This window comes from Lottia gigantea (genome assembly GCF_000327385.1).
Source record: "Lottia gigantea unplaced genomic scaffold LOTGIsca_1, whole genome shotgun sequence".
Lineage (NCBI taxonomy): Eukaryota > Metazoa > Mollusca > Gastropoda > Lottiidae > Lottia > Lottia gigantea.
Genome location: NW_008706746.1, coordinates 628027 through 639381, shown reverse-complemented (window position 1 = coordinate 639381; position 11355 = coordinate 628027). Strand labels below are relative to the sequence as shown.

The following is an 11355-nucleotide window of genomic DNA, read 5'->3' as shown; positions in this document are numbered from 1 at the left end:
AAAAAAGGGGGAAAGGATACCCCCCCCCCCCCCCCCCCCCACATCATAATTCAATGATGTTCGGACTACCTTTATTTCCTTTAATTATTGCCAATAACTGCTAAGTGAAATTCAAAGCTACGTATCCTTGAATCGATCTTATCGCTAGAATATCTTAGACACAGTAGGAACCTAGGACAGAACATCCTAGTGCTAAGATAGTTTAGACTCTAGAATTACCATTCCCCCTGCACGTAGCATCATGGTCCAACTCCAACCGGGATCTCAACCAACACCAAAAAGATTCGGGTATGCTCGGACTACCTTCCCCTAACTAACGACAAGCTGGTGTACCTAAAATATATTCAGGTTTATTTGATCAAAGTACATTGTAAGTCCTCAGTATTGACATAAACACTGTAGGTGGAGCTATCTGTTCTGTGAATAAAAATACTATCTTGATATAGCTTGACACCGAGGATACCTGTTTCTACATTTAGGATTTTCGCCTTTAGAAGGTAATGTTATTTTCGTTCATTCTTTCGTATTCTCACAGAACACCTCATGTCACTTTGTGTCTACGTTTGCCAGTTCGGGGAGTTCTTATAGCTAATATGGTTACCTCGGTATATTATAGTTTGTCTGTTCAGCATCGTTTTTACAGAGTTTATATTATAATTTTTTTGTGAACTCAGAATTCAGGGAGTCTACAAAGTCTAGAATACTTATACTGTCAATGTGGTATATTTAGTGTACAGTGTATGGTTAAAAGCGATAACAAGTCCTTAAAAAAAACAACAACAAAAAAACAACAAAAAAAACCCACTTGATTTTGTTGATATTTTATTTCTCGAATCCAAAGTCAGAAATGAGCTATTACAAATGATATTTTTGTTACAGACAATTTTTTAACTTTTTTGATTTTCACTTCTTATATATACTCTTTTCTTTTACAGTCTGAATTTAGTTTTAAACAGAAATGAGGGGTCTAACACTCGTCGTTTGTCTCCTGCTGGCAGTCAGCCTTGAGGCCAGGTTTATCATGCATAAATGGAATTGCAAGTAGGTATTTGTTTATATTATATAATTGCAAGGGACTTAACATGGGCAGGGACTGTTTGCTGCGAAAAAGCAAAATGCTTTTAGTAAGGCCAATGAAGTCGAGGAATCCGGAAAAGGTCATTGGCATCCTGAATTTCAGAAACTAAAATGAAATGAGAAGGTGAAGATTAAAGAAATAAAATGGCAATAAAATACAAACGTGGCTGGAGAGAGCATGAGATTATGGCAAGCGGTACGAGTGTAAAATAATTATAGGTACCAAGAGGTAACGGCTTGGAATACGATGAGATAAAAGTTATTAAGAGATAATGGTTAGGGCTATACAGGAGATAATGGTTAGGGCTATACAGGAGATAATGGTTAGGGCTATACAGGAGATAATGGTTAGGGATACCGTGATAATGTTTAAGTCTACCATAATTGGTTAGGAATACGATGAGATAATGGTTAGGGCTAAACAGGAGATTAGGGTTAAGTCTACCAGAAGATATTTGTTATAGATATTAAGAGAATGACAATGGTTAGGGCTATACAGGAGATAATGTTTAAGTCTACCAGAAGATATTTGTTATAGGTACCAAGAGGTAATGGTTTGGTATACGATGAGATAATAGTTAGATGGATAATGATTAGGTATACAGGAAATAATGGTTAGGGGTATACAGGAGATAGTGGTTAGGGGTATACAGCAAATAATGGTTAGGGATACCGTGAGATAATGTTTAAGTCTACCAGAAGATAATAGTTATAGGTACCAAGAGATAATGGCTTGGGGTATACAGGAGATAATAGTTAGGGGTATACAGGAGATAATGGTTAGGGGAATACAGGAGATAATGGTTAGGGGTATACAGGAGATAATGTTTAAGTCTACCAGAAGATATTTGTTATAGGTATAAGAGATAATGGTTAGGGGTATACAGGAGATAATGTTTAAGTCTACCAGAAGATATTTGTTATAGGTATAAGAGATAATGGTTAGGGCTATACAGGAGATTAGGGTTGGGGATACCGCGAGATAATGTCTACCAGAAGATAATAGTTATAGGTATTAAGAGATAATGGTTAAGAATACGATGAGATGATGGTTAGGAATACGTTGAGATAATAGCTAAGAGTACGAGTGGATAATAGTAATAGGTACCAAGAGATAATAGTTAGGGGTATACAGGAAATAATGGTTAGGGATATACAGGAGATAATGGTTAGGGATACCGTGAGAAAATATTTGTTATAGGTATTAAGAGATAATGGCTTGGGGTATACAGGAGATAATGGTTAGGGGTATACAGGAGATAATGTTTAAGTCTACCAGAAGATATTTGTTATAGGTATAAGAGATAATGGTTAGGGGTACAAGAGATAATGGTTAGGGATACCGTGATAATGTTTAAGTCTACCATAAGATAATAGTTATAGGTATTAAGAGACAATGGTTTGGAATACGATGAGATAATAGTTAAGGGTACCAGGGGATAATGGTTAGGGATATCATGGGATAATGGATAGGGGTACTAGTGGATAATGGTTAGGGATATCATGAGATAATGGTTAGGGATACCGTGGGATAATGTTCAAGGGTACTAGGATATAATAGGGGTATACAGAAGATAAAGGTTAGGGGTATACAGAAGATAAAGGTTAGGGGTATACAGGAGATAAAGGTTAGGGATAACGTGAGATAATGGTTAAGGGTACTAGGAGATAATAGTTATAGGTATTAAGAGACAATGGTTTGATATACGATGAGATAATGGTTAGGTTATCAAGGAGATACTGGTTAAGTGTAAGAGGAGATGATTGTAAGGGGTACCAGAAGATAATGGTTATAGGTACCAAGAGACAATGGGTAGGGGGTCCAGAAGATAATGGTTATGACTATCAAGAGATAATTGTTATGGCTATCAAGAGATAAGTGTTATGGCTATCAAGAGATAATTGTTATGGCTATCAAGAGATAAGTGTTATGGCTATCAAGAGATAATTGTTATGCGTACCAGGAGAGAATGGTTAGGGGTATCAAGAGATAACTGCTAGGGGTCTCAGGAGATAAGGTTATGAGGTTCCAGGAGATAATGGTTCCGGGTACCAAGAGATAATGGGTAGGAGTTTCAAGATAATGATTAGGGGTGTCAAGAGATAACTACTAGGGGTACCAGGAGATAATAGTTAGGGGTATCAAGAGATAATTGTTATGGGTTCCAGGAGATAATGGTTAGGGGTATCAAAAGTTAATTGTTATGGGTTCCAGGAGATAAGGTTAAGGGTATATGTCAAAAATGGCAAAAGGGAGTTAATGTGGTTGAACAAGGGTCTAATACAATAAATGGTTACTTTAGTTTTAGAAATATGTTTGGTGTACATCTGAATGTGAAGAAAATGCTGGGTGAGGCCAATGTTAACAATGACAATATACTCACCTTGAACGAAGATAGAGCTATCTACAATAATTATGATATCATTAGACGTAGGTACTTTATTCTATAGTTATTTAAATCAGGTTTTCCATTGTAAATGACGGTGGTCGGAGGACTGACATGGAATGACCATCTTGAACAATAAACCGATGCTACGGGTTTCAAGATTCCCCCACCGATTGAAATCGAAAAAGTCAATATTGAAACTCCCAACATTGAACGTTCGAAGTATGAACTTCAGAAAGTTTATAGCCTATGTATCTGAGTCAAAGACACTTGCATTGTGACCCCCTACCCCCTAAAAAAGTCTGACCAGACTATAGGTTATACTATAGTGGCATTATGTAATCTGTCAAGTTACAAGAACCCCGTCAATGACTTCAGACTGGAAACTGTAGGACCGAACGGTAGAAGAAACTAAGAAACTTCTGCTGAATAACTCTTTTTCGCGTGAAACCACAGAATTGAATAAAACGAAAAAACGATTATATAATCTCACAGAATTACATAAACATCTGTGAATTTGATTTGAATTTTTTTTTATTTAAACAGGAGATGGAAGAGTGACCTTAACCGAGTTTGTCCAGAGAATGGTCAACGATTTCTGCTATCCAAAAGGTCCTGCCTCTGAATTATTTTTATTATTTGATGTCAATAAAGACGGCGTCCTGTCGGCTGCTGATACTGACATGAACCCCAACTTATTTGATGGTAAGTATGCAGTAGCGTAGCGAAGATTTCACTGACTTAAAGGGGCAAGGGTAGGGGTAGAGTGGGGCTCTATGAGATTTTTTATGTATGGCGATATAGACAAATTTTAACAGGATAGGTTCAAATATCGTAATATAGAAAAAATTTCCTGATATAAACTCTTTGTAATGTTAAAGTATGTCGTTTATTGTTTCTGCTTAAAAGTTGAAAACTGATGTTTGAGGCCCAAGATCTAAGACTCATTGTCAAATTTTGATGTTAACAGAGCACATTTCTAAAGTATAGAAATAAATCTTATGCGAATTTTTTTGTTATTTTTTATGACCCAAGAGAGGAAGGGGCATGGTCTAAAGATTACCGCCTTAATACGCCACTTTAAGTAATTTTAGTCTTGAGTCTTAGCAACATGATAAAGCATCGTGTATTTCCCCATTATGATAACTAGCTCCACATTCATTCCATCACATTGACCTGTCTTTTCATAATAATTCGAATGTTCTTTTTTACACGGTGTGAATGCCTTAAAATGTTATTGCTTCAATTTGTCGGTACCTGTCAATCAATTGCATCACCTAACAATATATAGGCATAAAGGGGGCGTTTCAGATATTTTAAATTCTAAACGTTTCTAAACATTGGTTTTGTAACAGAAAAGATACTACTAGGCAATTTCATGATTTTGTATATTCATACTTTCAGCTCAAGGCAATGCTGACCTATCTGTAGCTACTGAAGGACTTATCCGAGCTGATCGATTGGCACAGAGTAATGACATTAGAAAAAAGGTGGGTATACGTATAATTAAACGTGTCTATCAAGGTGGGGTCATCACTTTTCTGTGATATGATTGTTCAAGAATTGACTCTTAACCCACAACTCCCGTCTTCTTGGCAACTTTCGCATACATGAGACCAGGACAACATTTGTACACCAAGCCAGAAAAATACAGCTTTCTCTGCACGGATTCGTTACGAATTGATTTACACATCCCTCTGTCCCCATTTTAGCAGGTATCCTACCATCACATGAAACCATCATACAATATCACATAAGTGAATGTATGGAAGCCGGCTACGGGGAGAAAGCGAGGAAAAAGGCGAGAAAGCGAGGAAAAGGCAAGGAAAAGGGCGAGGAAAAAGGCGAGGAAAAAGGCGAGAAATTTTCCTCGCTTTCTCGCCTTTTTCCTAGCTTTCTCGACTTCTGGCCTTTTTCCTCGTCTTTTTTTACCCTCGCCTTTTCCTCGCTTTCTCGTGGGCGAGAAGTCGAGAGTAGATATGGCCGCTGTCGGCTTCCATATGAATGTTTTTGAGTTAATTGAATTACTGTTTTTGTTCTTTTTCAGAATATCGCTAATATGATTATACAGACCTACGATCATTAGAAAACTCAATAAAGGTTAAATTAGAATGTTAATATTATTTGTTGTGACAATAGAGTTGTGACTGAATAATGTATCAAGTCTAATCATTACCTTTATCAGATGATCATGGAGCCGCGGTGGCTCAGTGAGTTAGGCGCTTGCTCACTAACCTGAAGGTCAAGGGTTCAATCCCGGCATAGGTCGAGATAATACCTTCGGATTTTTCAACCCGGTTTCCCCTGTCAGTGATGCAGGGAAGAGCTGACATGGAAAAAGCGTCTAGTTGTTCGGATGGGACAATAAACCGAGGCCCGCTGTCCTGACAAAATTTCCCTCATTGAATATGCAATGGATATCCTGCATAACGTTGCTCGTCTTCATTAGCCCACATGGTGCAAAAAAGTAGAACGTAAAACTCCATTCATTTCATTTCATTTTATCAGCTGATCAGCTATCTGTACCTTGGTCTTTATTTTCCAGCTGATACAGCCTAATTTCCCGTATTTTGGTCTAATTATGGCTTAACCAGCTGACTCAATCTCGGCTATTCATAGATTACATTTCAGGTTTAAAATCGAACGCCCGCTTTCTTAATAAACGTATTTTGCTAATTTAGACTATCGTCACTTCGAAAAAGTCATTGATATTGTAAAAGAGTTGATATCGGATTTTAATTCTGTTCTATGGATAACAAGACATGTCTTCAGCGCCGTCGCCAGAAATGAATTGGTGTTCGGGCTCAGATTTTGTACTCAGAAAATTGAAGAATTTAAGGTCCAGAGAACTCATTTCTGACAATTTTGAGGTGCCAAAAACGTATCAAAATCTATACCATTTTGATTTTTTGTACAAAGATACTTTAATCTCTGCTGAACTGAAGAAGGTATTGCTGGGGCTTAATTCTGACTTGCTGGGGCCCAGCCATCACGGACCCCACCCTCAGGACGGGACTGTATATGTCGCCCTACCAGTTTCACAAACGTGACATGCGGGTGCGGTTTCATCACACCCTTGTATAGATAGCTAATAACAAAAATACGAGGGTACAAAACTATAGTCAGAAATAAAACATAGACAAAATAGAGAACATCTCATCAAATGGTCTATTAATAATGTAACTTTTGCATACTATTCCTTTAATCTAGCACAAAAATATTTGGTTCTGAAGGGAATTAATTATAAACGGGACGAAAGGTTTCTTAAAAGGGTAAAATTGTCAATTCAAGGGAAATAACTGATGGCAAAATATTTTATCAAAATGTCAATCTTTAAATTCAATAATTTGTACGCAAAAACTAAATCTTTAATGTCTCTTAAAAAATTCAATATATGATGACCATGAAAATTTTTAGCTACTAAAAGTAAACTTCTACCAGTTATACTCATCCGCTAGAGTTTGGCAGTTCACAAAACGACTATTTTTAGAAATAGCTTTCCGCCTTTAGGTCTCTCATCATCTCAACAAATCTTAAAGATAATGCAATTTAAGACATTAAATTTCAAATCTAGACCAAAAATTACTCAAAAATGGCATGTAAAAACCCCCAAAAGGAGAGAGAAAGAAGATTTCTAAACAATCATTTGCATAAAATGTTTTAGTGGAGTGAGTCCTAAATATGTAGCTAATTTTTTTTCTTGCTTTAATTTCTTCCATAACATCTGTGGAACAACCTGTCCAAAATTATGCAAATAAACCCAAAAGTAAACCAGTGGTAGTGTTTTTACTTTTGCTATTCATATAATAAGCTATATATGCGCTGTATAAGCTTGTATACGTACAATTCTGAATTGCTCAGACCTTTTTATTTATGAAGAAAATTCAGTTCTGTAAAAAGATTAAGGATTGTTGACCAAAATCAAGCCTGAAAAACATAAATTACACAGAATAAGGGTCAAATTTATTACGTCACATTTTCTTCACCCTATTTCTACTTCAAAATCCACATATTTCTTAAATTAATTACAATTGCAGCAATAGAAATAACATGGAACCAAATGTTTTCAAGAATGAATCTTAAAAGACCATTAGGTAGTAAGTTAAAGTTACATAACTCATTAAGGTTTATGATCCCTAAACCCCAGAAACCAAAATCAGTCCACATGGTAAATAGAAATAAATGATTTCTCTGTCTATTCATTCTGTCTTCAAAGTATAATATATCATTCTTCTGATATTTTCACCTCCCTCAAGTCTCAGAATAATATAGATGTAGTAAAAATGGGAAAGTCACTCTCAATATGAAGGCGACTGAGATTTACATTCAACATGTAATCGCCAAATAAGGGAAATCACGGGTGATAGCCTTTAATCTGTATCTTCAACACTTTTCTATTAACATCGGCGTGGTGGTTATGTAAGTAATTAGAAACAGAGCTATAGGGGTACAGAAAGGGAATCGGTCAGGCATGGCTATTAGGGTTAAGGAACAGCAAGGGATCTTTTTACAAAAGAAATATTTCATATGTTGGCCATCTGGTGGCAGAGATAAATAGGAGTGTGGTTAGGGTTTGAGGCATTTATTCTTTAGCTGGGGAGAGAATCAGATCGTTTTAATATTCTAAGAGTCTTGGGTATACTTCTTGGATTAGTGTAGATCTGCAGTGTATGAAGACCAAGAATTGAGCTGTGTGAATATTGAACTAGACTCTCCAGGAAGTCACAGGGTTTTACGACCAAGGCCTGAAAAAAAGCAGTTATGATCAAAATAAAATCTCAGGCAACAGGATCATCAATGTGGAAAAAATGGTAGAAATGTGGAATATAGCCATACAGACTCATGCAGACGAAGAGGCCGAGGTGTATGCAGTACCACAATTTAAGATCAACACAGAAGAAAAATGGGGAATTGGATGGAAATATTCACTGAAATGCCTCAATTGTGGATTCATCTCTCCTGTAGTAAAATTATACAAGGAAATCACGACTGACGAAAGAGATAGGAAAGCGGCTGCAACAAACATCAACTTACAAGCTGGATTGCTAGACATGCCTTTAGGCAATTCAAGGACTAGGCTTCTACTGGCAGATTTAGACATTCCCCCACCAGCTGAAAGTGGTATGTCCAAGTTATCCAGTTATGTGAATTCAAAGACAACTGACTTGAACAATGAAAGCATGAGAACTAAGATGGAAGAGGTAAAAAATGTCAATAGACGAAGAGGTGCTTCCAACCCTAACGTGATAAATGTGGCTTGGTCGGTACCATAGGAAACAGCAAGAAACCTGGACAAAGAGCATCCCAATCAATCAGCATTGCTTGTGAGACAAACACAGATAGGAAATATATCATAAGTGTTGTGTTGCAAAATAAACTTTGTTGGACTGGGGCGTGGCTAAGAACCACAGGTATTACTGTCAACTGTCCTGGACACGAGGGATGCACAGCAAATCTGACAAGACATGCACCTTTATCTGAGAGAGAAATGGGGAGAATAATTGGTGAAGATTTATCTATTCAAGGGTTGCTCATCAAATTTGCCACAACAGACGGAGATTCAACGTCAGCTACCGGAATTGAAGAGGCAATGAGAACTTTACATATTATTTGGAAAGTTGAAAGACTAGCTGACCCAGCCCATCTTAGTGCATCTCAGTTTCGCCAATGTTTTAAGGCTAATTTTAGCGACGGAATGTTCAGAGGCAAAACAAAAGTTGAAAAGACAAATCAAAAGAAAACTTTGAGCCAGGACATAAAATCCAGGTGGAGCCTTGTAATCAAAGAGATGTACTCTACTTACTCCGGAGATGTGGACAAACTGAAAAAACAGCTGCCGAAAATACTACAAGCAACTGTTGTGTGCTACGATGGAGACTGTTCCAAGTGCCGTTCGAACTCTCTGGTCTGTGGTGGCGGTCACAGCAACAACTGGTGGAATCGATCCATGTTTCTGGCTTCAAACAACTAAAATGAATGACAATGATAAGTTTCTGTTAAATGAACTTTTGAAAATAAGATTAAGTGAGGAAGCCATTGACAAAACCTGTTATAAGACAGACACTCAAAAATATGAGTCAATAATTCGATCCATAAACATTTCGCTTTCAAAAAGTGTCAAATATGGAAGAAATGCTATGGGGCGGCTATCATCGACTATTCTTCGATCAAATATTGGGATAAAGGAGGCAACACAGACAAAAGCAGAGTTTTTAGGGGCAAAATTGTCCCCTAAGAGTTTACAAACACTAAGCAGTATTCAGAAACAATCAGTGTTTCATAGAGATTATGAAACAAGACCAGAAGTTAAGAGAAGAAAGCTTTTCGCTCGAGGAAGAAATATCCATGAATTTGCAAAATATAAAAAATTCAATTCAACTGACAGTGGGTAGAGAAAAGGACAATTAGACAAAATTTTACCTGGTGCTTTGCAACAGTTTATGATGATCATTCTTATTCATATTCGCAATGATATTTAAATGTATAATTTGCATTGAAATGAGAATGAAAAAAAGAAATTTCATAATAACGTGTTCTCTTTTAAGCTAGAACTCCAAAATCTGGCAATAGAAGTGTCAACGCACATTCATGGTCTTTCTTCTATGACTGATGGGACATTGAATAGATATTACCCCATACTTCCCATTTGATGCCATATCCTGCAAGAGGAATTTATAGCCAAAAAGATGAATTTTGCAGCCTGACAAAGTTTTGCTGACAAGTGTTAAACAGAGCTTTTGGCGCCCACTTGAAGAATTGGGCGTCCTTTAATTTTCTGTTGCTGGTGGGGCAAATGTCAATCAGTAATAGTGACCATAGTTTACTGCCGCCCTAGTTTGAAGTACTTTTAAAGGAAGTCTGCAAATTTCTAACATTTATCGTACTTCTGAAGTCTATTTACACAGATTCAACATTCAAATCAACTCCCTAAAATAACGCACCTATCCCTAAAAGTTATTTCATCCTGCTTATATCATTTAGCTTATAAATCAATAATAAATATTGTGTTAAATTTGGTCATTATCTACAGTTGGAAATTATTTGCATCTGATGTACTTACTTGAATATCTATTATTTGCAAAAGTTTTGTATCACAACAACAATGGTGACGTCAGGACAGGTAAAATTCATACCCTACCTCATATTTCGGATAGTTTAATTACTTGGAATTTCTTTGCACTTAAACATAAAAACATATTTTCATAAAGAAAAATATAAAAAAACAATTTCTTATACAAAAACCATTTTCTCTACTGATATATTTCTATATTATATTATAATGTATAAAATGTAGCGTAATTGAGTAACAAATCATTTGTGATGTGTTTTCCCTATGATTATACAAGCTTTATATAGGCACAAATGGGCTGATATTGCGATTCAAAATTCAATAATGAATATCCTACATTTTAATAATTTAAATATTATGTGCATTTAACCTATTAAAATCTTCTCAACATTATATAAAGGACCATTGTTAAACTTTCATTCATCATTTGTAGAATACACTTCAATTGAACTGAAACCCCTAAAATCAATAGTTACAAATTCACTTCGAGCCTTGAGTAAAAATATATGATTGTACATCACGAATATAAAGAAGCTTGTTGAAGATAAGACAAATTAACGACGAGATAGGATACGAGGCAACTCAGGAAAGTGAGCTATTTCAGACCATAAAAAGGTCTTTGTCTCACATGTACAATACTTCGCCCAAACATGCATGAATTGACTATATTTTTAGAGATTTTTAAGATATCAAGTTTATAGCAATAGAAGAAGTGAGTTTCAAAATCCAGCAGGCCAACCACTCTTACCACAACTACCGACAATAAAAAAATGCGTCAAAATGAGTATGTCTATTGTTAAATTTAAGGATCGCAAATTTTCA

At 36.2% G+C, this 11355-nt stretch overlaps 2 protein-coding genes across 2 annotated transcripts; both read left to right on the top strand.

Moving 5' to 3' along the window:
• The first annotated feature begins 461 nt into the window (after positions 1 to 461).
• Positions 462 to 5614, top strand: LOTGIDRAFT_227797 (hypothetical protein). The gene is made up of 6 exons (XM_009045397.1): positions 462 to 497; positions 936 to 1041; positions 3381 to 3508; positions 4011 to 4169; positions 4869 to 4954; positions 5512 to 5614. The coding sequence occupies exons 2-6, from the start codon at positions 959 to 961 to the stop codon at positions 5548 to 5550; spliced, it is 495 nt and encodes a 164-aa protein (XP_009043645.1). The 5' UTR covers positions 462 to 497; positions 936 to 958; the 3' UTR covers positions 5551 to 5614.
• Positions 5615 to 8272: 2658 nt separating this feature from the next.
• On the top strand, positions 8273 to 8737 carry LOTGIDRAFT_151896 (hypothetical protein; the record flags this gene model as incomplete). The annotated part of the gene is made up of 1 exon (XM_009045396.1): positions 8273 to 8737. One exon carries the CDS (start codon positions 8273 to 8275, stop codon positions 8735 to 8737), a length of 465 nt encoding a protein of 154 aa, XP_009043644.1.
• Between the last annotated feature and the right edge of the window lie 2618 nt (positions 8738 to 11355).

Excerpts from the sequence above, each read along its gene's own strand:
- LOTGIDRAFT_227797 (XM_009045397.1), top strand. The coding sequence starts at position 959 with ATGAGGGGTCTAACACTCGTCGTTTGTCTCCTGCTGGCAGTCAGCCTT. Across the intron at positions 1,042-3,380 it reads ATGCATAAATGGAATTGCAA|TTTTAGAAATATGTTTGGTG; the intron begins GTAGGTATTTGT and ends TGGTTACTTTAG. Across the intron at positions 4,170-4,868 it reads GAACCCCAACTTATTTGATG|CTCAAGGCAATGCTGACCTA; the intron begins GTAAGTATGCAG and ends TCATACTTTCAG.